Here is a 26,223-nt window from a genome sequence, read left to right on the forward strand (position 1 = left end):
GGATGTGCACCCTAAAAATGTGCTGGAAACTTGACCCTCACAGCCATAGCGATAAGAGGGGGGACCGCTAAGAGCTCATTAGGTCACAGGGAGATTCACTGCATTATTGCAGGAATGGGTTCATTTACTGGGGGAATGGGTTCCTTATAGAAAAGAATGAGTTTGTGGCTGGGCGGTGGTAGAGGCAGTTGGATCTCTGAGACTGAGGCCAGCCTGGTCTACAGGGCTAGTTCCAGGGCAGTCAGGGCTACACCAAGAAACCTTGTCTTGAAAAAAAAATAATAAAAAACAAACAAACCGAAAAAGAATGAGCTTATTCTTGCCATCTTGCCATCGACCTCCAGCCCCCAGATGATGTGCCGTGAAGGCCATCACCGGATGCTGAGCCCTGATGTTGGACCACTCTACCCCTGGAACTGCAAGGAGCATCTTTCTGCTTCAGAAGTTTCCCATATCTATTGGGATAACACAAAGTGGACTAAGACAAAAAAAGTAAACCTGTTCAAACTGATTTGGCACAAGGAAACAGGAAAAGGCATCCTTCATCTCTAGTGTGTCCATGAATTGTTTATCTATTTTAAATCGATGGCAGGGCACTCACTTGCATATGGAAGGCCCTGAGTTCCATTCACAAGATAAAAAACAAACAGAACAACAACCAAGAGAAATAAGCAAAGGGTTTTAACGAGAGATTTCAAAGTTCCGAAAGGCAGAAACTCAAGCGTTCTTGATTTCTCAGTAAGAGCTACAACAAGGTGAAACTTTGGTTTCTAAATACCAGTTTCTAGTGAAGGTAATTTACACCTTGAAGACTGATGACAGAGCTAAGACAGGGGATGCACTGAGGAGAGGGATATCTGGGGGTCAACAAATAAGAAAGAACTTGATGTGTGACAAGAGAGATCAAAGGGACAGGGGCCAGAACAAATCAGCTCTGGTTAGTCAAATTTAAGATGATCTGGGCATAAAAATAAATGAGAGTTATGAAAACATCCAAGATTTGATGTTTATTCTTCATCACATTATGCAATTGTGTAACACTAATGTGTTTGTTGCACTTATATGTTGAGAGCAGGGGAAGCCCTTCCTTCCAGCAGGAAAACCATGACATGTTTTCCTTTGAGAACTATAAGAATAGATGCCGACGGTGGTGTGAAAGGGGTGATGGGTGTCACCGTTTCTGTCGGCTTCACACACACCTAGACGTAGCTGGGAAGAGGGATTGTCTCCAACGCTGCCATTTCAAAGTGTGCAGTTCTCATCCCGGACTATTTTAATCATCCCATAGGAAACCCTACACCTATCATGCAGCAGCCCCCTAGTCCCTCCTTCGGAGACCATGGCGAGTGCTGACACCTTCTCACCCGATGAACTTGGCATATTTTGAACCTTTACTGTAGATGGGATCATGGTGTGTCCGGTTTCTTTAGTGTATCAATATGAATTCCTTTTTAGGTTTTACTTATTATTACCACGTGTATGTATAATGTGGGGAGAGCACATGCAGGCCACAGTGCTCCTGCAGAGGTCAGAGAGAGGACCAGTCCCAGGTGACCAGTCTTTCCTTTCCACCAGGACCGAATCCAGGTCATTGAGTTTGCATAGCAAGCTCTTTACTCTCTCAGTCTACTCATGGCCCCTGTTCCCCTCTGTGGCTGGAGTTTTCACTGTGTGGAGGGTGGAGGTCCTTCATCCTGTCCTTTGTCAGCTGGAGGACAATGACTTGTTGCACTTTTTGGCTACTGTGAATGGTGTTGCCGTGAAGGCTTCTGAACAGTTTTTTTTTTTTTAAAAAAAAAACATGTCTTCAATTACTTCAGGTACATACCTAGGTATAATTGCTGGGTCATAAGTAACTCTGGGTTTAACTGACTGAAAACAGCCCTATCAGCAGTGTTGTGGGGGAGGAGGGGTGGGGAGGTTCTCATTGCTCCTTGTCCTTGTCAGCACTTGTTAGCATCTAGGATATTATAGCCATCTAGTAGATATGACATTGAATTGTATCTCATTGCTGTTTTTGATGGCAATGAAGTTCGGCATCTTTAATGGTATTCATACCATTAAAATATCTTTGGAGAATTGTTTATTCAAGTCCTTTGCTCATCTTGAGTTGTCTTTTTGTTGTAATTATAGTTCTTTATATATGTGATTTTTAGAATCTGGTCAGGTATATGATGAGCGAATACTTTTCTTCCATTTGGTGGGGTTGTGTTTCATACTTTGCTTTTGTGTGTTTGTATGTGTGTGTATAGTGTCCTACTTAATAGTGTAGGACTGTGCACATAAGCACACGGGTGTATGTGCACCTGTGTGCTTGTGCACATGGAGGTGATGGGTGTCTTTCTTCAATCACACTCCATAGTTTTACACACACACACACACACACACACTACTTTGAGACAGGGTCTCCCTTTGAACCTGCAGCTAATCAATTCCAGGTAGGCTGACCAGCCAATGGGCTTCAGGCATCCATCTGTCTCTAATCCCCCAGAGCTGAAGTCACAGGCATATGCTACTATGCCTGGCTTTTTACATGGATTCTGGGGAATCTGAACTTGGAGAATCTGAACTTAGGTCTTCATGGTTATACAGCAGGTAATTCAGTAACTGAGCCAAAGATCAGTCCCTTTCATTGAATTTTGGTCACAAAATTTTCTATTTTGATGAAGTCCAATTTACCTATTTTCATTTGTTACTTTGTTTCTGGTTTCAGAGCCAAGAAACCAAGGTCAAACCAATGTCATGAGGCTTAGCCTTATTTTTCTTCTAATATAGTTCATTAGTCTTAGCTCTTAGATTGGGGTACATGCTCCACTTTGAGTTAATTTTTATATATCGCTTAAGGTAGGAAGCTAACTTCATGGTTTTGCCTATGGCTAGCTAGTTGTAAGTGACAGTTATTGACGCCAGTGTCAAGTCTTTCATCCATCGGCCCTTCCAGACACAGTTTTACCGCACATTTTAACTCTGCTCCTTCGATCTCTAGCCTGTGTCAGTGCTGCAGTGTCTTCTTTTAGCCTGTTAGTGGGTTCTGACATCAGAATGCGATGATTTTCAAAGCTTACTATTAGAATCGAAGTCAGTTTAAACAATTTTGGTTTCTTTGTAGTTCCTAATGAATTTTTCAAACCATCAACATTCATTTCTGCAAGAGTAAGGGGAAACTGACAGAAACTGTAGCTTACTGTAGGTAGCAGTGCCCCATAAATTTTTCTAAGTGATGAGCACAGATATCTCATTTACTAGCATTTTCTTTCAGTGGTATTCTGTTTGTAGGCTTTCATTTAAATGTCTTACATCAACTTGGTTAAATTATGCTGCCACTGTTTTATGTCTTTTAAAGTTATTATAAATGAGACTATTTTAATTTCTTTTTCAGATTGTTTACAGTTAGTGTGCAGAAACCAAGATGGCTTGTATGTGTACTGTGTCTGCATCTTTCAACGTTTAATTTATTTATCAATTTTAAGTTTTAAGTTGTGTATCAATCTTTTATGACTTGACATTGCATGATGCCACCCAATAAAAAGGTCCTAATCATTCTTTTGAAGTTATGTGTTTGAACTCATTTTTCTTACCTACTTCTCCTGCAAAGAATCTTCAGTAGTACAATACTGAATATTGTACTGAAAATGGCATTCCTTTGTCTTCTTGATCAGGAGTGACATTTTCCTCTTTCATCATCATCTGTGATGTTATTTATCTGTTTTTGTTGTCATAAGAATCCTGTAATAGGCTGTGGAGGTTCCCCTCTGTTCCCAGTCTGTTGAGGGCTTTCTTTTTCAGTCATGGGAGGAGGGAGCTGCATTTGAATTTCCCAGTTGCCATTTTGTCACCTCTCCCCAGCGTTAGCTTTTTTATGTAGAGATTCTAGCTTGCTTTGTTCAGTTTTGTTTTCTGTTCATGATAGACAGCAGAGACTTTGAGTATGTTAGGTAATAACTGACTGAATGAAAAATATACCACTGAGGTTTATACAAATCCCTGTAAGACATGATATTCTCATTTTACAAAAGAAGACACAGAACCTCAAAGTGATTTTCTAGCTCCCCTAGATTACACAGTTCATACAAGCGGCAGAAAGAAATTCAATCCCACATATATGACCCCCGAAGTCTCTCTCTCTCTCCTTTATATTACACTGCTCCTTCAGGTGTCAGGAGATACCAGTTCTGTTGTATGTAACTGGTTTTGAAGTATATTCCTATCCACCACTACACCTGCCACCAAAATAACCCCACAGCACAGACTGAATCTATTTCCTCATATAGGTACAGAAACTAAGGCAAGAAAGAGCAAATAGCCTGTAATTGGATTGGAAGATTGGAGATGAATCCAGATGCTTCGATTTCAGTATTTCTTCTTGTCTCTAACTAATGCAAACAGCTTACCAGGGTTCTTTCTCTTCCAATACATTATCACACGAAAACCAGGACCTGGAGATTCACACCTGACTCCCATCTTGGGCCCTCTTTCAACATCTAGTCCTATTGATTTCACATCTCATTCATCTTAAACATATCCCCATATCCTCCTTCTGTTGCTGGGATCGAAGCTAGAGGCTTCATCTTTGCCCACTTGACATATTACAAAAGGCTCTTCACTGGTTTTCCTAACTGGGAAGATCATTGCACTCTATACTCCTTACATAGAGATCCACACACACCAATGCAAATGTCAAGCATCCCCCCTGCTCAGAGTCCCTGCTTTCTTCATCATAAAAAAAAAAACCAAGTCTCTTGGAATGGCCCACAGGACCTCTGAGATCTGCCCTCCTTTGACTTCTCTAGTCTCATGTCCCCAGACATGCTATTAAGTATAGAACCCCAGAATACTACCTCACACACACACGCGTGCGCACACACACATGCACATATGCCTTTTAGTATAAACCCCCAGAATACTACCTCTTACAAACACACATGCATTTTAGTATAAAACCCAAGAATACTACTTATGTGCACATGCACACACACACACACACACACACACACACACACACACACATGCACACTCTTTAGTACAGAACCTGACATACTACCTCTTATACACACACGCAGGCATGCAAGCAAGCATGGGCGCGCACACGTCTCTACTAAAACACCCCACCCCAAAGACCTGTTAATTCACTCTATCTCCACGTCTTTACTCCACCCATCTTCGCGTGGGTCTCCCTGCACCCCTGCGCTGTTAGAGCAACTGTCACACTCCATGCCAATCCTCTGCTTATCCCTTTGCTGTCTTAAACAGACTGAGTTTGTGAAAGGTGGAGACTAGGCAACTCTTAAGCAAACAAAAAACTCACATGTGTGTGCCTGCACTCATGAAGGTGTGCACATCTACATGCATGTATGTGAAAGATAAATGCTGATGCTAAATAGCCTTCCTCTCTCCTCTCTATCATGGTTTTTTTTTTTTGACAGGGTCTCTCATTGAACCTGGACGCTAGACTTGCTAAACAGCAAGCATCTTCTATCCAGCTTTCTTCACCCCAACCCTCAGCACTGAGTTTACTTACAGGCACATGCCGCCATATTTTGTATTTACATGAGTTCTGGGAAGACAAACTCAGGTTTCATATAGCCAGTACTTTACCCACCGAGCCATCTCTCTGGACAGGCTACTCCCGCATTGGCAGTAACTTGAAGAATGCTGTACCCTCTTCTACCACTGAATAAAAGTCTACAAATATTAGTGTGTTCATTTTTTTTTACATTGCTAGGAAGCTCAATGTATTTAATGTCTCAGAGTACTGTGATCATATTCGCTCCAGAGTTTGGGGTATTTCTTACTCCTGCCTGCTGCATTTTCTTTTGTTTTTATTATTTTAATAAACTTTCTGAATGGATGCTTTCTTGGAAAAGAATAAATATGTAAACATGTGTGCACTAAAAGTAAATTACTCCTGATTAACAGAAATAACCAGATAGTGAAGGGGACAAGCAGGAGAGCAAAGCAGGGGTATCTGCATGCAGTCACCTAAGTCAGGTGAGCTTGGGAACTCTCAGCTGAAGCCCGAGATTCCAGAGGCTCATCCAGCAGGTAATGGAAAAACCCTTCCTAGCCTCAATAACTAGTTCAAAGACCTGCAGCTTCTCTCTAATTTGCTCTTTTTGTATATTACAACAGAGCCTTGAGCAGAAGAGGTAGACATTTCCAACTTCCAATATCCAGTGAATCAGAACACGAGAGCTTGAATGAATTTAGTCATCTGTCACCAGCTCCCCGCAGAGAGAGGTGGCACTCATCATCCCGAGGGTAGGCCTCCATGTAAGAGACCCTGTCCCAAAAATATGGAGGGGAGGGGTTTAGGACGAATGTATGGCATTGACTTCTAGTTTACATGCACACACACATGTATGTATGCATGCATGCCTGTAAATGAGGGATTAGTAAAGCACACATCTAATCAGTCACCATGCCTGCTGGGTTTCCCTGTTGTCCTCTTCTTGCCCCAAACCTCTCAGGACTTTGCATCAGCCTCTTTATAGCCTTGTCTGTTGCTACGTTTCCATCTCCCTCCAGGCTCCATATGCCTAGGCCAGCCCTCTGCTTCGACCCTGTTACAGGGGCCTTACAATTCAGCTTAGGCTGGAGCACACAAGTGTACCCTATCTTCTCCACATTCACAGATCTCCAAGTTCATTGCTCTGGACATCTCCAGAAAGACCTTTTCTCCTTCTGTTGCCATGGCTGTCTAGGTGATTGCTTTCTCCATTCCAGGTCACGCTGGTGTAGTTTAATTGGCCCTACCCCTTCACCATTCGGGTACTTTCTATTCACCCTTCAAGACCTACGTAGTCGCTTGATGACCTCAGCACTTTGCTTCTCACCCCCAATTCTCATTGTAACTCCATTGCTGCTTCATCCCCAACTGGGCTGATACCCCATAATTCTGCCTGGCCTCAGAAATCCTCAGTGCACCCGACACACTGGGTAGACGTGCTCACAGAAGACATCTAGAATGGGCCTTACAGTCATGTTTTCCACAAATCTGATATGAATCTCACCAGCTTGTCACTTTTATAATTTTTCTAAGTGTTCTCAATTTATTAAATCTACCTAACTAGACTAGCATTCTTCACTTGTCCCTTGCCTAGTCACCAAAAAATATATTTAGAGTCAACTAAAGTTTGTTATCAAACTACAGCCACTGGTCCTACATGTTATTTATTTAAAATCCTCTCCTTGATTTAATTGGTGCATATATTTATCTTCTATGAAATTCTTACCAGCACTAAGATTTGTTCGGGAACATTCTCTTCTAGTCCACTAGATTAGTTAATACCATTTTATTAGTTTCCCTGGCCTGTTGTTTTTTTAATATAATGTGACTTCTTCATATTAAAAAAAAAACCCACAGGGATATTCTTGGTACACAGACAAGCGAAGAAAACAAAAAGCAACCAGAGTGAAATACCTATAAGCTCCCAACACATAGATCAATTACCATTCTAACAAAAGAATAATTATCATTTTAATGCAATAACTTCCATTGAACCATCTTGCCAGATTACCTGACATTCTCTGGCCTTTCTGTAGAACAGCCTGGCTAACCATTACAGGATGCTCGGTGTTCCTGGAGAGGGTGTCAGGCTCTGGCACCTTTGCCTGTTTTAGTGTTAGCCGGCTGTGGTTGGCAGAAGTCAGGTGTGTTTGCTGACGTATGTTATGCCGGGTGATGGATGCTCTATTGTATACCGATACAGGCATGACCAGAGCAATTGTATGAAAATTGATACTTCGAAAAACTAAATGCCTGGGAAAGAGTCAAGAAAGGCAAACTACTGAAAATAATGTTCATGGATGTGAGATATGCAAACACGGGAAAGAAAACTATAAAAATATTTGCAACATAGTTGGTAAACTGCTGACCCATTTTTAAAATTCAATATTTCATGTTTACTCTTTGGATGTGACACTATCCGCTAGTGTTAATTATTCAAAAATCAGTCAGTAGACAACCTTAGAGGAGTTTATGAATCATAAAATTAACAGACCTTTGTCAAAGATTAGCCAATAACCATGTACCACACCTGCAATTTCATCACCTGAAAGGCTTGAGGCAGGAGGATCATAAATTCAAGGCCAGTCTATATTACATAATGAGACCTTGTCTCAAAAAACAAAAAAACATTGGTTATGAATATTTACATATCAAAATTTAGAAAGTCCCCAAACACCTTCCTATCTAAACAAGTTTAAATTAACCTATCAGCTGCCGAGCAGTAACTCATCCCCTATACTTCTAAACTGCTTAGACTATCAAGTAGAGTAATGATGTCAACATTCTTCCCCCTTGCATTTTTCTGACTACACAATGAATGTTATCCTAATCTATTAACTATTATTATATCACATTTACAGCCCATTCTGCCCAGTTTTTCCTATTCACCTTCTGTGCAGCCGCAGCTTTTACTTAACATTTAAAACGTCTGTCCCTGTATTGATTTTTTCTCTTTGTTGGAAATGTCTAAAAGAGAGAAAGAAAAGATTTAAATGTAGTCTTATGCCCAGGCCAGGGTTTCTTAACTATCTTCCTTTCTTATTTTTCACTTGTTGCTCTTTGGGGACGCTGGGGGATTTTGGTTAAAATTATTTTGTTGAAAGCTGCACAAATCCTTTAGGTGAGATGGGGAAAGTAACGGACCACATACCCTTAACATCATGTCTCCCAGTGTGAGTCACAGGAATTTCATCTTAAAGGCAATTTCTCTGAGCTGTTGCCGCTCCAGGCTGACAGACTTGGCCTAGGAGCTTGGTAAGATCTCAGGAACTTTAATATTTCTATTAAAAATTCAAGAAGGCCACGTGATGACTTGATATAGCCAGTTCTTTTTCCAGGATCCTAAAGTCAACCTAGTAGACTCTGATCCTAAAGTCAACCTAGTAAAACTATGTTTCTTAGAATTTGGACAATAAATGAAGCATGCCATCCAATTCAAGGCCCCACTGCCATGTGTTACATTGAAAATAACAACAAGGAGAGGGACGATCTTGTGCGTGGGTTACTACCACAGCTCCTGATGAATGACGGAGCCAAGCAGCCTCATGGGACATTGGCCTCCTTTGAACTGCTCAACGTTGGTGAGAGCTCAGAGCTGTCTATCTATCTGTCCAGCCCAGATTCCAGTCACTCCATGTGCACGAAGCTGGGCTGCGTGAGCACAGTCAGTACATTTTGGTCAGTGACTGAATTTATGAAGACGGTCTCCTCCTCTAAGATCATTTTCCCCAGGGATTCTGCACCCATCAATGTTCGTATAAACATATTCGAAGATGTTTACACGACAGTGACATCAGCTAATGATGCATTTTTTCAGAATATATCCCTGCCATTAAGTCACACGTGTCAAAGAGCTTGGATTTCCTATGTTTTCTGAAGTTTGGGGCTCTATTACAGGGTGTACTTTTCATGACCATAAGCACAGAAAAATGACTTTTGGGGACTATTCGGGAAATGAGATTTTCATAAGCTCCTTAATCATGAGGATTATATAGGCGAGGGGAAGTAATTCTGTATCCGAATCACGCCACAAGTCTAGACTGGTTAGTTCTTCAGCATCTCAAACACCTGTACTATTTGAAGACGCCCCACAAAAGCTGTTACCAGCTCCTTTGAGCAGTCTGGAATACACACCAGGGCTATCTAGGCATCACTCGGAAGCTAGGCCTCAGGAAAAATCCCAACTTGCAAAACAAGGAGAGATTGAAGGTGTTGGCTGCAGACCCTCCACAAGCCTATCCCTTCCTAGTCCCTAGCGTCACTTCAAATGGCTAGTTTTGAACAAACTTGATATTTTACAAACTGTAAGGGGGCACAGCTTCAGGTTAAATGATGACCTGCCCCCACTGCACACACCCACTAATTCACTACAAACAGAGGCTTTGGGCACCTGAGCCGCTGCACCTGTGCAACGAATTCTTTCCCTGGGGAAGGTCACATACGGAAGCCTTTCTCTTCTACCTGGATTGGACTCAGTCGTAACTCTATCAGTTATATGGCCCCACGGTCACTCAGATACCAGCAATGAAGGCTGGTTAGGCGGTAGATGACTTTAGACTTTAGAAACACTTGGTATGTTAATATTTCATAGTCCAAGCCCCTGGAACATGCTCAGATGAGGAGTTCTAGGAAGTCCTCGGCTACTCTTACACCAGTCACCTGACCTGAAGTCAGGACTACTTCCTATCCACTACCACTATGGGTGTGGGAAAGGGTTAGGACACAGTAGACAATGATACTCTTTCCTATAAAATTTTATTTATTACATAAAAAATTCTATACATTTGTTAGACTAAAATACAGTTTTCATTATAATTCTGGCAACTGATCCATACAGAGAAAACGGCACTAGACCAGGACTTTTTTTTTCTTCATTCATATTTCTGCACAAGTAAAACATTTCAAAGCTCCGTTTCATGTAAGCTCATTGAACTCTGAAGCCAGATGGAACGTTATCCAGCTCAGAGCTCCAGGCGGTTCATCTGCCTGCAAGAGCTGATTGCTCCAGAAAGTGAATTGCTTAATATACATAGTTCCTAAGTCCCGTGAGAGTATAATGCTCCATGTGCAAAGTCTGCACTGTGTTAGTCATGACAGCCAAAGACACGAGGGCTACAAGAGCATCTGGGGGGCATATTCAAGCACCTACATGTTTATTTCCTCCCATGCATAGTGTGGTGAAGCCATAACAAGAACCAACCCAAAATAACATGAAGGGAAATGACCACAAACTGTAGAATCCATGGAAGGCTCAACTGTGTCCTTCTATTTCTAGTGGAAAGGGACAAGACGTGACACAGAAGCTCATTTCAACACTCTGAAAATAGATACAAATGACAAATGACAAAAATGGGACGGAAATGCATTAGAATGTTCTGTTTATGGTCTCATCACCCAGGACAATGGCTAGGCTTGACATGGGCCGGAAGACAGCCTGAGAGAACAATACCAGGTCCCCGTTGTATTGACAGGTCTTCAAAGCTTGGTTGTCTCTAGTCTACAAGTTCTATCCTAAACTCAAGTTCAGGAAGGCTGGCCCAGACAGGACAGACAGTTCGGCTGTTTGGTAGGCGAAAGACAGGCTTTGTCTTTGGTTGTTTTTTGCAGCGCCTCTGTCATTTGTTAGATGCCTTCATGTTCTTCCCTGCCTGCCAGTTGTAGAGTTCTCCCCCTTGTCTCGTATCCTAACCAGGTAACAATCCACTTGAACTGACTACAAGATCTAGTAGAAGTGCATTTAGTGCTCCTAAATATTCTGAGACTGACACCTTGAAACTTCTTCTCAAATACTTCAGAGCTCCGAAAGAGGATGGAAGGCATCAGAAAGCGTCAATCAAGACAGCAGCAGAGCAACACACACTGAGCTATGTCCTTAGGATCATCTTGGAAGTTAAAACTCAAGAAGTGCCGAGCAGAGTACTCGAACCCAGAGGCCAGGGAGAGTGTTAGTTTATAGTGCCTGGTCAAGTCCTCCAGCCTCCACATTTCTATGTAATATGTTTCCAATACAATGTACGGGGAAGGGGCCCTGTCCTGACAACCACATGGTAGACAAAGAGGGTCTCCACAGCTTTTAGAGGCTGATCAGAGTAGTCCACCGGACCCCTTCTCTCTAGACGTATTCTCCAAATCTTTCCACGGCTTACTTTCTTATACGTTTAAAATCCATTTCTCCAGCAACAACTAGCACAAATGACATTCCTAACCAGCAGGATGCGTAGGTAAAGTCAAAGACAAAAGCCAGGAAGTTCCCTTTAAGTCACGTATTTCTTTTCCATGGCAATCAATCAAGTTACTCAATTTTTCCCACCTATTCTACCCATTTACAGCAGTGGGCTCTCCATTTACAGGTGTTAAGGGTTCAAGGTAGAGAGTTGACTTCTGTTATTTCTTCACTGGCCTGCCAGCTAGATTGCTACTGCTTTGTTGAGCCAGACAATAGAGATAGTGGTTTAACATCTGACACTATGAACTGGGACGCACCAGGGTTGAACCTTTAATAAACTTCTACCTGCCTTTTCAAGGGCCTAGAGAGTCTTCCTGGAGAGCTGCTACATACCTAAGAGTGAGCTGTGGCAGCAATGGACTCTTCAGGCCTCCTCAAGCAGGAAGGAAGAAGTGGACACAGAAAATGGAGGCAGGACCCACCATCAAAGTGGTCTAACTCTGCTCTCTACTGCACGGGAAACCTAAAGACAGCCAACATCTGGTGCATATGTGCATGCGTGCATGTGTAAGCGCTTGCGTGTGCTGGGTGGAGGGGTTGGTGTTGAACTTTGAACTTCTACTCCCAGCACCAGCAACTTCAACTAGTCACTCAACTTTTTTTTTTTTTAAATCAAGTACCCGCTCTCGTTCAGTTAACTCATTATCATTGTCTTCATCTGTTTTCCTTCGTGTTGACAGATGTATTTTAAAGACGGGTCTATACTGGTCACAGTACGCCACATAATGCCGTATCTGAGTACATGAAAATAGCTGTGCTATGTGTAGATGTGTGTAGATGTCTAAGGACAAGGATTCTCTTTTCATCTGTTTTAGGGTGCACCTGACTCCACTTGAAATAGTTCCCCCAGGACACATTCCACCTCACGCTTCCAAGGTAGAGCGAGATCGTGGTGGTGTAATGACCCCGCGTCACCCATTCAGACCAGTGTGGTTTCTATGTGCAACCTGGAAGTGGTCAGAGATAATTAGCATCATCCCCATGGGCAGGTAGTAGGCGGTCTAAGCCTGTGGAGGAGGAATGTTGGAGAAATGCAGAGAGGTACATCTGGGAGGCGGTTCACAGCTTCCATGAGTGCAAAGGGACCATATGGTCATTCAAACCGGATTCAGAATTTCAAATACTAAATTTGGATACCAGCAAATGAAGAGAAAAACATCTGGAACATGGATAAATGAATCAATGTTTTCTTAATCAACTGGATCTTGATTAAATTATGAATAAATGCCTGATTTTTTTTCTGAGCTTTCTGGTCTGGAAAAGAAATCACTTAGGGTGTCACTGAGTATGAAAATTGAAGATCTGTGTAATATTTGGGTCCCTAACAATTTTTTATCTTTTGAATAAATTCACGTCCCCCTAAATAATACCCAAACTTAAATCCTGTATTTGTAATTGACAAAGGAAGCAATTGTTCATGCAAGAAAAAAAATCAATCGTTGGTCTATTGTTATGCATACAAAGAAATCAAAATGGGGAGGAAGAAAGAATAGTTCTACAGAAAAGGTTTTCCACAGAGAGACACAAGTTAAAAAGTTCTGCATTGAGGCTTTATAGAAAGATATTTTCAAAGTTTTAAATTTCGAATTGAAATTATCTTCTTAAAATATGTAATAAAGATTTGGCTCAAATTTATAAAATTCCAATGGGAAAAGCGTGTTTTCTCAAACTTTTCACTACAGATAATATATTGAATTTTCATATTGTTCTCAAGCTTGTTAACTTTAGACTTTTTTTTCTTGACATACTCCAAGATCCTGCTTTTTCAGAAACTAGGCCATATGCCACTAAATGAAGACAAGCTAATTCTGCAAGCAGCCACTGTATATGAACAATGCCTACTTTCCAAAAGGGCTAACACGAACTCCGTAATATCCACAGCTCCATGAATATGCATCGAAAGCAAAAGGCATTCTGCGCTATGAATATAGAACACAAATCTCTGCTCCGTGCATTTACTTCGGATCCCATAATTCTCTAATATATATTCACAGACCACATCTTAACTGTAGCAAGCCCTTCTATCTGTCAGACAGAATGCATGAAAGGAATACTGAGATTAACGGCATCAGGGGCACTGATAAACCTCCAGATTTCTGGCTGTGTGTTTGTCTTCCAAGTGGCCATCAGAAAGCAATATTGAGCTGACACTGATATTTTAGGGGAGAGGGGTGGTACTGGGCCTTGTGACAACTGTTCTTGTCACTGAACTATACCCCCAGCACAGAAATTACTTATTAAAAGATGAAAGCTCATAGAACCTTTTGAAGGAAACTTCTCAGAAATTGCAGTAGAGCTATTGGAGACCCCAAGTCAAACGAGAAGCCAAAAATAAAATAAAATGTTCACATCACCCTAACCTATAGCTCTGGTTTTGGAGCTGATTTCCCAATGCTGCTCTGCTAGTACAGGGACCTCCTGAAGGAGCACTCAGGACAAATGGCTGTGCACGGTATATCCGAGGCCCAGAGGTGGAGTGGGGTGGTGGCACCGTGTGGCTTGCAGATAACAGGAGCATGAATCTCCTGCACTATTCGGAGGAGGGAGAGGTATTTATGAGTCACACTTAAAGCAGCCCAGGACCAGGATAAAGTAGTCTATGCCTGACCGGGGTGGAATCTTCAGAAGGTGGCAGAAGGCAGACATGGTCCAAGGTATTGGGCAGAGGTTATATAATTAGAAGCTTAATGCCTTTCATTGAAAGAAGAAGAAAGAAAAGGAAAAACTACGAGTAAAAGGACAACTCTATCAAAGAAAACATACTTCAAGCATAATTTTTAAATACGCTCAGTAAGTACCTCCATTAGGGAAGACTGAGAACCAAGCCAACTAAGCTACTTAAATGGCATGGAGTTAGAACTTTATCATCTGTAGGCGAGGATGAAAACTTTTAATCCTAAACATTAACCATTGCATTAAATGGTTTCAAGGAACAACCCGTGTTGAGCTCTGCTCATCCATGCAGGGATTATACAATCTCAGTGCCCTGGCTAAGTGTTCATGCTTTATTATTATTGCACTAGCAAGCCTCGTACTGAAGATGGGGCTCATGGGTTCACACGGAAATAAACTGAACCCTTTTCCTCCCACATTACAGTAATAGGACAACTTATTCTGCAGGCAGGAGTCCAGCAGGTCTAAACCACGCACCAGGCTCTGAAAGATCTGGCGGCAGAGATCATGTGGCACCGAGGACACCACTACCATTTTTAAAAGGAGACCTCTAGTCTAATTCCAGAAACAGGACTCCAAAGTGTGGTGCTGAGAAACCATCCCAGAAAAAGGAGGAAGTCACACTATAGAACAAAGTGGTTTATAAAGTTAGTCAGGTGTCCAGATTTCACAGATAATTTTTGCTCTTGGTCTATTCTTCTCACTTGGGCGGAAGATGGAAGCGGTGAGCACACGGCAGTAAGGCAGCCCATAGCTAGGAGAATGACTTGCAGATGAATGGAGGAAGAGGCAGCAGGGATATCCAAGCGGAACACTTAAGTATTACTAAAAAGCCTCTGCCAGGCTTTCTAAAATCAGTCAGAGAATGGAGCTCAGGGCAGAGTGATATTCCATACATCAAATATCTCTCTGTGTGCATCCGCGTAATAGATATGCATATTTGCATATAACTATATGGCACACAAAATGTACTCAGGGAAAACAGCCTGGAAATTAATTGAACTCAAATGACATGGTTACACATAGATCATAGTTTCTAAACACAATGTTAGTAAAACAAAATTTATTTGTAAAACAGGACCTGTTATATAAAATGGCACACAATCAAGTTATACAAAAATACAAATTTTCTTTCTGATTACAGTTCTAGTTGCAAATGATAATTAGAAAGCATTCCTGGTGGTTTCCAGTAGCTGGAATTGCGAGCACATGGAACAGGGGCAGCAAGAGTCCATGATGCAGGGACGTCCAAGTGAGCAGAACCTGATTCCCAAGTTCAAGTCCGTCATCACGTCACTTTGGAGGGACACCTCCTAAAATGGCTAGCTCCTGGAATGTCTTCTGCTGGGAGACCCATCTTCCAGGCTTCTGCCCATTCTAACTTTAGTTCTCAGTGTGTCTGAATATCCGAAATCTGGGTGGCTATGAGCCACACGGTACTCTGATGTTTCCCCCCCTCACCTACTAGGACAGTTGTTAGGTTACATAATTAAATTCCATTTCAAATGATATAAAAGACAGCGACACTATTTGGCAACACTAGATGTTAGATGTTAATTTCTGGCAAATTGTTATTTCACAAGCGCTATGCTCTCAACACTGGTTTCCCGGATCCTGCTTAGAAATGAACTCTTAACTGTGTGTGTGTGTGTGTGTGGTTTGTTGTCATTTTAATCCAGACTCTTATTGCAAATACTCTGAAGGTTCAGAAATATTCATGAGCTTTGAAAAGAAACCAAGGCATTTAGCAGAATTTAGCCTAGCTAGATTAAAGAACACCAGTACTTAAAAAAGAAAATACAATTTACCTTTTGCAGCAATTTAAAGGTCCAACCCTTTGAAAGGAAGCACATTAGCAAACAGCTGCTTAGTGAGCCCTCGGGACGTTGTGTGCAATTCCATAACACCAGTCTAATTCACTGTCTAGGTCTGATAGGCAATGCTTTCTTTCAAAAGATTCTCCTTCCATGGAATGATAAATGCTGAGGCTTTTTTTTTTTACAGAGCCCGTATTTAGTGCAATAAGTTTAAAAAATTTGCTCTGAAATATTTACTTTACATTAACAAAAATAGCTTTTTTTAAAAAAATTGTAACAAAAAGGAGTTATCGCATAAACAGATCATGAATTATTCTTAGCAAATTACACTTTTTTTCTTAAAGCATTCACCATTACAATAAGCAGAACAATGGAATATTAGCCATTCATATCTGGTAAGCTTTAGGAATGGAAAAAAAAATCAGCAAAACATAATACCCCAGATGTACCCCCAAACATAAAGAACATTCACACTTGAGGATTAACACTAACCAGTTCTTCGGTTACACGTTGTGGAACTCTGGATACTCAACGGATGACCAAGGAGTGGAGCACCTGCCAGTGTGTTCAGATTTTATAGTGAGCATTTGAACAGATGGCCGTTTAACCCTAAGCTCCTGACCTGCCCCTGAAACAAAAGCAAAGCACTGGGATTCCCAATGCTTCCTGCTCCGTGTTTCTCTCTCTTTCATGCCTTCTAGAACTACCTAAGCTGAAAATCAATACACAGAAACATAAAGGCTAAACTTGCTGGGTGCCCCAGCTTCCTTTAAAATCAGGCCCACAGATGTGTGGTGGATGCTACTTAAACGCCAGAAAGGAAAAAGACGAAATACAAGAAAAAAGTTTGCATAATAAAGATTATCTACCCCTTTCTTTCTCTGTTTTCCTACTTTCTTCTATAGAAGCGTTAGGGTAAACTACAAATACCTGAGGAGTTGGTTACTTTTGAATGTCGGCTGACAAAATGCATGAGCTATTATGAAATGTCCCAAAACGGGCCCACTCGGATGCTTCTGAAAGTAAAATGACATGGCTTGTTGGATTGGGGACACAGACTGAGCGCACACGCCTAGCCTGACGCGCTAGGACTTATGCATCAGTGAAATAAGATTCTGATTTTAACGTATACCAGGGCAATCACCCCTGCAAGAACTCACACAAGAATTTGGTACAATAATTTTTACCTAGGTCAAGTAACTAAAGTTAAAATTTCCTCTAGTTATTAAAAATGTTAATCAGATATGAATCTAACATTTCCATTAAGACAATTACAATTGAAAACATTAAACGACGGAAGTTGCCTTGTAAAAGCCACCCGTATGAAAGGAGTACATGTTTGACAAAAATAAGCATAAAAAAGGTATTAAATCCCTGTTCCTTTTCTCTGATTTTGGCTGATTATGTGTGTGTGTGTATATACATATACATATATATACACACATACATATACATATATACACACACCCACACACACAAATACATAGTTATGTGTATATATTGTTTTGGAATGTCAATGGGGTCCATAACCGCCGGCTATGTTCAAGCAGAACTTGCTCCCGAAGCCTAGAAGACAAAGTCATACAGAGTATCATCTTAGAAAATTACCATTGAAAGGAGATATGAATGATGCTATTAGCATACACACATGGTCACAACAACAAGAAGGCAAAATAAGTTGAGATTCCTCTCTTGAATCTAGGATGCTGGGATACTGCAGGCCATACTTCCTTCAGGGTCACCAGAGAGACACGCATAGCCTACTCCCCCACTACTGCCGCCCACACCCCCAGAGAGCTTGGGCTTCCCCTCTGAAACCTTATCCTTGAATGGCAGCAGACAGACAGATCTCCAAAGCATTACATTCAGCAAACTCTTCTAAGAATTGGAGAGAGACCTCAAGAATCTTAAAACGTTTTTTAAACTATTGGGGCTTTCTTAAACAGTTCAAAAAGAAAAGTGGCAGTTTCTTATTTAGTGAACACAATCCCCTATTAAGTGGACAATCTGACAACCTCATTTTAAAAAATATTTGTACAGGATAAAAAAAAATCTAAATGAAAACAGCTCATATGGAGGGAGACAGGCAGCAGTGGCTGTTGCTATACATATTACATTACAACACAGACATGATGCTCTCTCAGGGAGAGCTTTCGCCTGAAGAGGACCACAGCACATGAGAACATGCGGTTCACTTTCAGTGGTGAAGGTCTCAGGTGATTGATTCCTTATGACACGAGGGCTGGGGGACAGCAGGTGTCAACTCTGGTCGTGTTTACTGGGCATGAGAAGAAATGTTTAATGTCATGCTTAAGAAGGGCAGCTGGCCTCTTACATCCCCCACTGCTCTGGGGGCGGAGGGGGGGTCTTCTTTACTTACAGTGAGAGACATTCTCGGAGGTCAAAGGCTGTAGTGCCCAACACACCAGAAGTGTCCCAATGCACACAAAAGATGTGTTTGGAGACTGAGCTTATACAAAAAGCTATGAACTGATGAACAATATAAAGTGAAGGCAAAACCCAAATGAAGATCTTAACACATTTCTTGGGGAGCCGGTCACAGCCAAAAACTGGAAATACTACTGAGAGAAGGCTGTGGGTTCTAACGGAACACTAAGAAACTTGGGCAATTCTCTTAGGATTAGTGTCTATAAATTAGGGTTTCTGGTAGGGAAGGGATACTTGTATTCCGGTCTACCACAATTTACCTTCTACTTACTAAGAGTCATGTTGGAAATACATTCCAAGGCCATGGCCAAATTGGCTGGTCTTCAACTTCAAATATTTCTACCTTTCTTAAAATGTTTATTAATGAATATTGATTTAATGGAGGCTTCAACTTACACAAAGGAGGGAGAGGCAAGCTAGGATCTTTACAGGTTTTTTTATGTACATATGCATGTATATGTATATACACACACACATACACACACGCCCCTTTAAAGTTTTAGGCTTAGATTCTTTATTTCCTAAACAATGAGGACATCCAGGCAGTAAAAGTGACATTCTTCATGTCACTGCCGGGTTGGCAGCATGGTTCTAGTTAGACCAGTATAGATTTGAGACATGTGCTATTACACTCCAAGAGAATATCTACAGGAGAAACAACTCGGTGGTACTAAGCTGATAGTCACTCTGCTCTACCTAAGTATTAGTCATCTCTCTGTCTAAATCTATTATCATCTGTGACTGAAGGGAGAAACGGATTACTTTTACAGCTAAGGTGTGAGAAGAGCAGGCTGTCTTACCAAGATGGAATGTGGCTATCGATGGAAATCTCCTTGTTTGCAGGCAAAAGGAACTCAAAACCAAACCAAATAAACGGACAGACAGGAATAACAGCAAAGAAAGTACATTCTGAGCAACAGAAGAAAAAGTCCGCAAAGAGGCAAAGACGGCAATGTAAACAAAAGGTATCATTTTTAAAAAAAGGAGGAACATGAACTTCAGCGAGCTGAAAGGAACTTCCGGGGTCACCTTCCACAATGATGAAAATGAACTGCTGCTCCGAGCATGCCCCTCAATGCCCAGTGGGAAGACAACTACACACTGACAGCCAGAAAACAAAGGACCAGTTCTGACTGGAGCAAGCCATCACCCCTGGCCAAGAGCCTGGCAGGGGCGCTGTTCCTTTCAGCTCACTTTGACAGATGGTAGTCTCATCTGGGACACGAGTTCTGCCATCCACGTGATGGGTAAGCAGACAAACAGAAAGAGCAGCATGTCCTGCGTGATACAGATGACAAACACGTCTCCAGAGGACGTGCAGTCAGTGAGGACAGAGAGAGACAAGTAGTGAAAGTGGAACTCGTGGAGGGCGGCCACCTCCTCAGCGCCACCTACCATAGGCTTTAGCTCTCTGGCATCCGCGACGCCTCCCTTACCAGCTTCTTTCATTGCCTTCCTACTGTTTTCCACAAATTCCTGAAAGACATGGACCACATGGCATTACTTGGGGATCTTTTCAGATTTCAGTCAGCAGGTGAATTTTAATGATGCAACCTTATGTGGTAAACAATACTTGAGTGAACAGGTAAATTACTGAATATGTCAGGATGGATTGCAATTCGCAGATGTAAAATCTCCTCTGTATTCCCATTCTGACATTCTCACTATGGCTCCAAGAGATAATGTTGGTTCTAACCAACAGTTTTAGGAGCATGCTTTTCCCCACACTGAGAATATCTCTTTTGTTTAGTTTTGTTTTCCATATGAAGATAAAATGAACCAAAAATAGTTTGCTTCAAAAGCTTCTGGTTTGTAACTATATATATGACAGGGTTTCACTATGCAGCCCCGACAGCCTGCCACTCGCTCTATGGCCCAGGCTGGCTTTAAGCTCACAGCAATTCTCCTGCACTGCCTAGGATTATAGATGTGCACCACCACATCCCACTCACCAGCCTCGGCTTAAACAAAGACCTGGAACGCAGTTCTAGTAAGCATGAAATACCTTTAAAAAACAGCACCCCTACATCCCGGAAACCAAAACCAAACCACAGGTCAGCTACTTTCAAAGTCTCTCTCTAGCCTTAGCATTCCGTCCTTATCACCCGTATCCTGCTATTGCCAGCTCTAGCTAGTGCTCTGTGAAGCCGAGCCAATGGAGGCATCAAGCATAAAGTGTGGTCTGAAGAGGTTAGAGTAGGCGCCTCCCCAGGGGCTGCCCTATCAAGCCTGTAGAGTACTCCTCCCCAGTACCCTCAGCATCCCTACAGAAGAAAACCAAGGGGGAAAACTGTTTTTGTCAGAGCATGGCGGTTCCCGCCTCCAACTCCAACAGCAGGGAGATGGAGGCAGGGAAAGCACACATTCAAGGTGAGCATGGACTACATAGAGTTTATCTTAAAAAAAAAAATTGATTAACAGCAATGTCCCTTGAACTGCTCTATCACAGAAGACCGAAATGCAGGTGCAACTCCACAGAAAACAACCAGACAGAATTCACTGAGGACTTAGGAAAGCATCCAACGTTTAGTTCACGATGCTCTCAGTCAGGGACTATCAGTATCAAACAGCTCAGTTCAATTACCATCAATTTTTCACTACTGAATTAAAAAAAAAAAAGCTATTCACACATTTATTTCAGATTCAACTGGATACCCCACACTGCGAAAAAATGGCTCATTGTTTCAATGCACCGTATTCAGTCTTAAGTATCTTTAGTTTGATGCCATTTAGCAACAATAAAACTGAATTTACAGCGATTTTAAAATATTTTAATTTTTTAAAAACATTTTATGCACATGTACATATGTGCACCATGTGTGTGCAGGGCCCAAGGAAGCCAGAAGAGGGTGTGGGACCCCCTGGAGCTGAAGCGACAGAAAGTTCTGCAGGAGCCATGGGAGTGCTGAGAGCTGTCAGCTGGTCCTCTGCCTGAGGGGCGCATGCTCATAACCACTCTCCAGGACCTCGGAGCCTTTTAATATGGCTTTCAGATTGTTTCCAAATTCAACTGACTTTCTAATACAGACAAACTTCAGGGGCTGGATACAGTATGCTTATGAAGATACAAAAAACTTTTTACCTTGTATTCCCTGTATTCATTAGGAATGCCTTTAACCTGGCCTGTGGGTTTAACCAGGCTAGATGGTAATAGCCTTGGGTAAGTGGTTGCTAGAGAAAGGCAATCAGGATAGGAAAACAAGGGCTTTGTCTTTAAGAACTATTTCAGGAAGGACACTGGGATCAGTGGCTAGAAGACATGTTTTAAAAGTCCATTCAAATCTGTGTAGTGCAGAGAGGGCAGACAGGATGGAAGAGTTTTTAGAACTATTGAGACTATTCTTCAGTAGGTAGATCTGAAATGGTCTCTTCCGTACCGAGAAGACCTACCTCAATTTTTCCAAGACAAACTTGACTTGTGATTAAGTCCTACAATGTTAGTACCGGATTGTCTGTGGGAATTAACCACACTGTGTTTTGAAAACACTGTTCCCACTTTTATCCCCCAAGTCGTGGAGAATGTTTCAAGCACTTACCATCAGCACTTTATCCATATAGAATTCCCGGCCAGGGCTCCCGTCATTATATTTTGTATCAATGGCAAAACACAAGAACAATACATCCACTACCATTTCGTAAATGGACAGGAAGCAATGGGCGACTAGGAAAGCAAAGAGGCAGACGATGATCAGAGGCAGCACCCATACTGTGTAGTCTTGCTGGTAGTTGAGCAGCATAATGCCAGCCAAGCCCGTGCTGCAGACTATCAGCACCTGGAGCAGAGAGAGCAGAGACCACACTTAATACCCCACGGCCGCCAGTCGTGCGTCTTCATCGCTGCAGACTTAAAAGAACTCTTCGTCAGTGACGGGTGCACACGGCTGTCCCACCTCAAATTAAAATGTACATGCCACCTATAACTACACAGAAAGTCACTCACAGGCCTCACATAAATTTAAGAACACACATTAGATGATTTATGCTTACATTAAAGGTAACTCAGTTTTCCAAATGTCGTATGGTTCATGAAAAACCTCACCCACTCAGAATCTAGTAATAAATTTTAAGATAAATGGGTGAATATTTTTAAAAAGTTGGGTTACGTGTATAAAATTGTTGATGCTGGAATTGATATATTTTTTTTAAAAAGTACTCCTACATATATAAATCGTATTATATACAAAAATAATAAAAAACTTTTCATTGCAATCTAGAGCAATATTATAAATATTTGGCAAATACTTGTATAATTTCATCTTCTGAGTGATTCAGAACTTATTTAATCATTTTCCTACTGTTAGAGATTTATAGTATTTTCAGATATAAATGATACTGCAACAATCAACTCTATTCTTCAAAGTTGTCTGCTGTTTCGTATTTTATTTCATGTGGACTATATGGTAAGTATAATGTAATTTTCCATAAAGCTTAGGTTTGGACTGCGTGTGAAGCAAAAATTGCCCAGTGTATCCACATCCATGCTAAAACTGAAAGAAAAATCAGCTTGGTCATTGTGAAGAACCATCGAAAGCTTCCTTGTCACATGTATTTCAGAGTTCTTTTTAAGGCATTTTATTTCAGCTTACCAATAATGTTACAAATACTTGATGCTAAACATTATCAACCCCATTTCTCAGACTGGGGGACACCGTCGGAAGTATCAGCCAACCCATCCAAGGCCACAGAGTAAGGAAAAAGCTTATTTTACTGTTTTAAAAGTAACTTTCAATGTTATAATGTTATTATTAAAGATTTTATTTTTATTTTATGGGTATGCATGTTTGTAAACATGTATTTATGTGCACCACATATGTGCCTGTGCCCATAGAGACCAGAAGAGAGTCTCCCTGGAATTGGAGTTAATAGATGTTTGTGAAACACTGGTGGATTCTGGGAACTGGACCAGCGCCTTGTGCAAGAGCAGTAAATGCTCTTAACCCCAAAGCTATCTCCAGCCTAAACTTATCTTACTATTAAAATTTTAATTTAGTAAATCACATTAAGAACCCCAATCAATTCCACTTCTGGGTGTCTAGGACTGAATTAAGCCAGCAATAATTAACATGGGAGAATTTACACAAGAAATTTCATTGTAATATAACTTAACTAGTTTAACTGTTTTTTTTTTTTTAAAAAAAAAAGGCTCACCAGAGAAATGGTCAACAAATGACACAAATGTATAACCACATTTAGAAAATTTTTACTCAACTTGAAATGCTTATAGTCTCAAGTGGAAAGAAGGAGAGCGATTTCTCCTTTCCCCACCACCCAAGCTGGTTAGCACACAGACAGCGCCCAGGATTCGAGCACATCACAGGCAAACAGTCTGCATCTGTGGAGCGAATAAACGATATGACAAATCCAAAGGAAACCTTTCAGGAGGATTACTAGCATGTTAGAAGCAGAACTCACAAAGCCAATTAAAAACCACTGCATTTCGCTGTCTGCAAATTCTTCCTTATAGAAGAGATGCACACTGAATGGACAGAGAATTGTCTTTAGGGAAACTAATGGGGAGGAGTGCGGGGTACCCAGCGTCAATGTTCTGAGACCAGCCTTAGTTCTTCTAATGGACATTTTAGTTGACTTATTGGTTTTTTGTTCAGGAGTGCTGGAGATCATGCCTAGAGCCTTGTGCATGCTCAGTACACGCTTGCCACCAAGCTTCAGCTCTCATCCGTGACACATGCTTTTTAAACACTATTGTGACAGCCCACTAGGTTTGCTCAACCTTTCCACTGACTGCATTATATACATTTCTTCATCATATTTGAAACTCACAAAAAGATAATGGTTTATTAGGCTGGATCTTAAATTTAGTCATTTCGTTAGTACTTGGCATTACACTATTTACAAAGGGTTCCTATTATAAATAAAGATACATTTATTTTGTATTTATAACTGTTTTCAGGGGTCTTTGTAATAATGATTGTTCATGGTCAGATCAGACAAGTCAGAATATCAACTTCAGTCTTGCCAAATTCAAGTGCTCAAAATGTGGCCAGCTAAGCCGGGTGGTGGTGGCGCATGCCTGTAATCCCAGCACTCGGGAGGCAGAGGCAGGCGGATCTCTGTAAGTTCGAGACCAGCCTGGTCTACAGAGCTAGTTCCAGGACAGGCTCCAAAGCTACAGAGAAACCCTTTCTCGAAAAACCAAAAAAAAAAAAAAAATATGGCCAGCTAACGACCTCTCTACACTTTGGTTCCACCTGCTACAAAATATAAAGATAGCAGTAACAGGTCACCTTCCATGGGATGATCAGGAACCTCCAGGTAGTATAAGTCCTCCTCATTCATCCGCCATTCCCCCTGTGCTCCTCCCCTACCCTCCCGTGTGTTCATTCTATTTCAACTATAGGGATAAGTTATAAATTTGTAAATAAAAATAATACAAATAAAACAAAGAATCTAAGCCCTTGATGAATCACCAGGTGTCGCGTTCAGTTCACGCTGTAAAGCCCTGTTCTTGGCCCTTAGGGACCACTGACTGATACATTTCACCTTTACTGTAAAAACGCCCTCTCCTATAAAAACATGCCACAAGCAAATCTGTGACAATGTAAACTTTAATTACAGATATTCAAAGTAATTATCCTTAACTGTTTTCAGATGACAGCTCCCCATGAAGCTGCGCACTTCAAGCTGCATAAAGCTGTGCTTCCACCACACCACTGTTTTTCCTTTTCAAAACCCAGTGTTTAAGAATGGTGCTTAATGGGACAGTGACCCACTGGAGATCATCAAGGCGAGATAGGGAAGGTGTAGGAGACTATGAGCAGAAAGAACAGAAACAACAGGTCAGAGGCCGTGCCGGCTCCACCGCAGAGACACAAAGCTGTGACTTCACTGGAGGGTCAGAGGCACCACGAGGAACATTCTAGTGATGCTGCATCTCCATAATCCTTCCCTTCTTTTCCAGTTCCCTAAGTAGCTTCTGGTGCAGTGAAATCTAAGTACAATGCTATTTATGATTTAGTAGATTTTGGTGGCACAGAATAAACTCTTTTCTCGGCTCTAAAGAAAGTAGGTCTTGTTCCCTAACAGCTCTATTTTAAAAGGATTTTTATATAATAACATCTAACATTAAACCCAAAACTGCTAACATTCACCAAAAACTAACAATGTGTCAGGCACTGTCCTAGATACCCTGCATGTATTAACCAGTTTAAGCCTCACCATCCTATAAATATGTCCCTATTCTTATCCCAACTGTACCAATAGTCACACAACCAGTAGCAGGCAGCAGCACGATTGAAATCCAGGAAGCTAGACTCCAGACTCCAAGTGCAATCTTGCCCCTGCCTTAGCTACTTTTCTGTTGCCATGACCAAGAGCAACATGGGAAGGAAAGCATTCATTTCATCTTGTACTTTCAGGCGACAGGCCACCAGTGAAGGCAGGCAGAGCAGGAACTCAAGCCAGGAGCCTGGAAGCAGGGACTAAAGTCATCGAGGGTGATGCTTACTGGCTTGCCTCTCATGATTTGCTCAGCCTACTTTCTTATACAACACAGGACCACCTACCCAGGGACTGGGCCTTCCCTTTCAATCACT

General features: G+C 41.5%; 1 protein-coding gene across 3 annotated transcripts in view; it reads right to left on the reverse strand.

Annotated features, from left to right (window-relative positions):
• Slc44a1 (solute carrier family 44 member 1) overlaps positions 1-26,223 on the reverse strand; it is a 153,952-nt gene that overhangs the window by 19,264 nt on the left and 108,465 nt on the right. The window contains exons 14-16 of one of the 3 annotated variants that reach the window (XM_075967208.1): positions 22,207-22,443; positions 20,066-20,146; positions 15,454-17,788 (exon numbers count right to left, since the gene is read on the reverse strand). In XM_075967208.1, the coding sequence (XP_075823323.1) occupies positions 17,765-17,788; positions 20,066-20,146; positions 22,207-22,443 (342 nt within the window). In that variant the 3' untranslated portion in view covers positions 15,454-17,764. Of the gene's footprint in view, positions 1-15,453; positions 17,789-19,802; positions 20,147-22,206; positions 22,444-26,223 lie in introns of those variants that run through there. The other 2 variants (XM_075967209.1, XM_075967210.1) reach the window with 2 other exon arrangements.

The sequence above is a fragment of the Microtus pennsylvanicus genome, chromosome 3, assembly GCF_037038515.1.
Source record: "Microtus pennsylvanicus isolate mMicPen1 chromosome 3, mMicPen1.hap1, whole genome shotgun sequence".
Lineage (NCBI taxonomy): Eukaryota > Metazoa > Chordata > Mammalia > Rodentia > Cricetidae > Microtus > Microtus pennsylvanicus.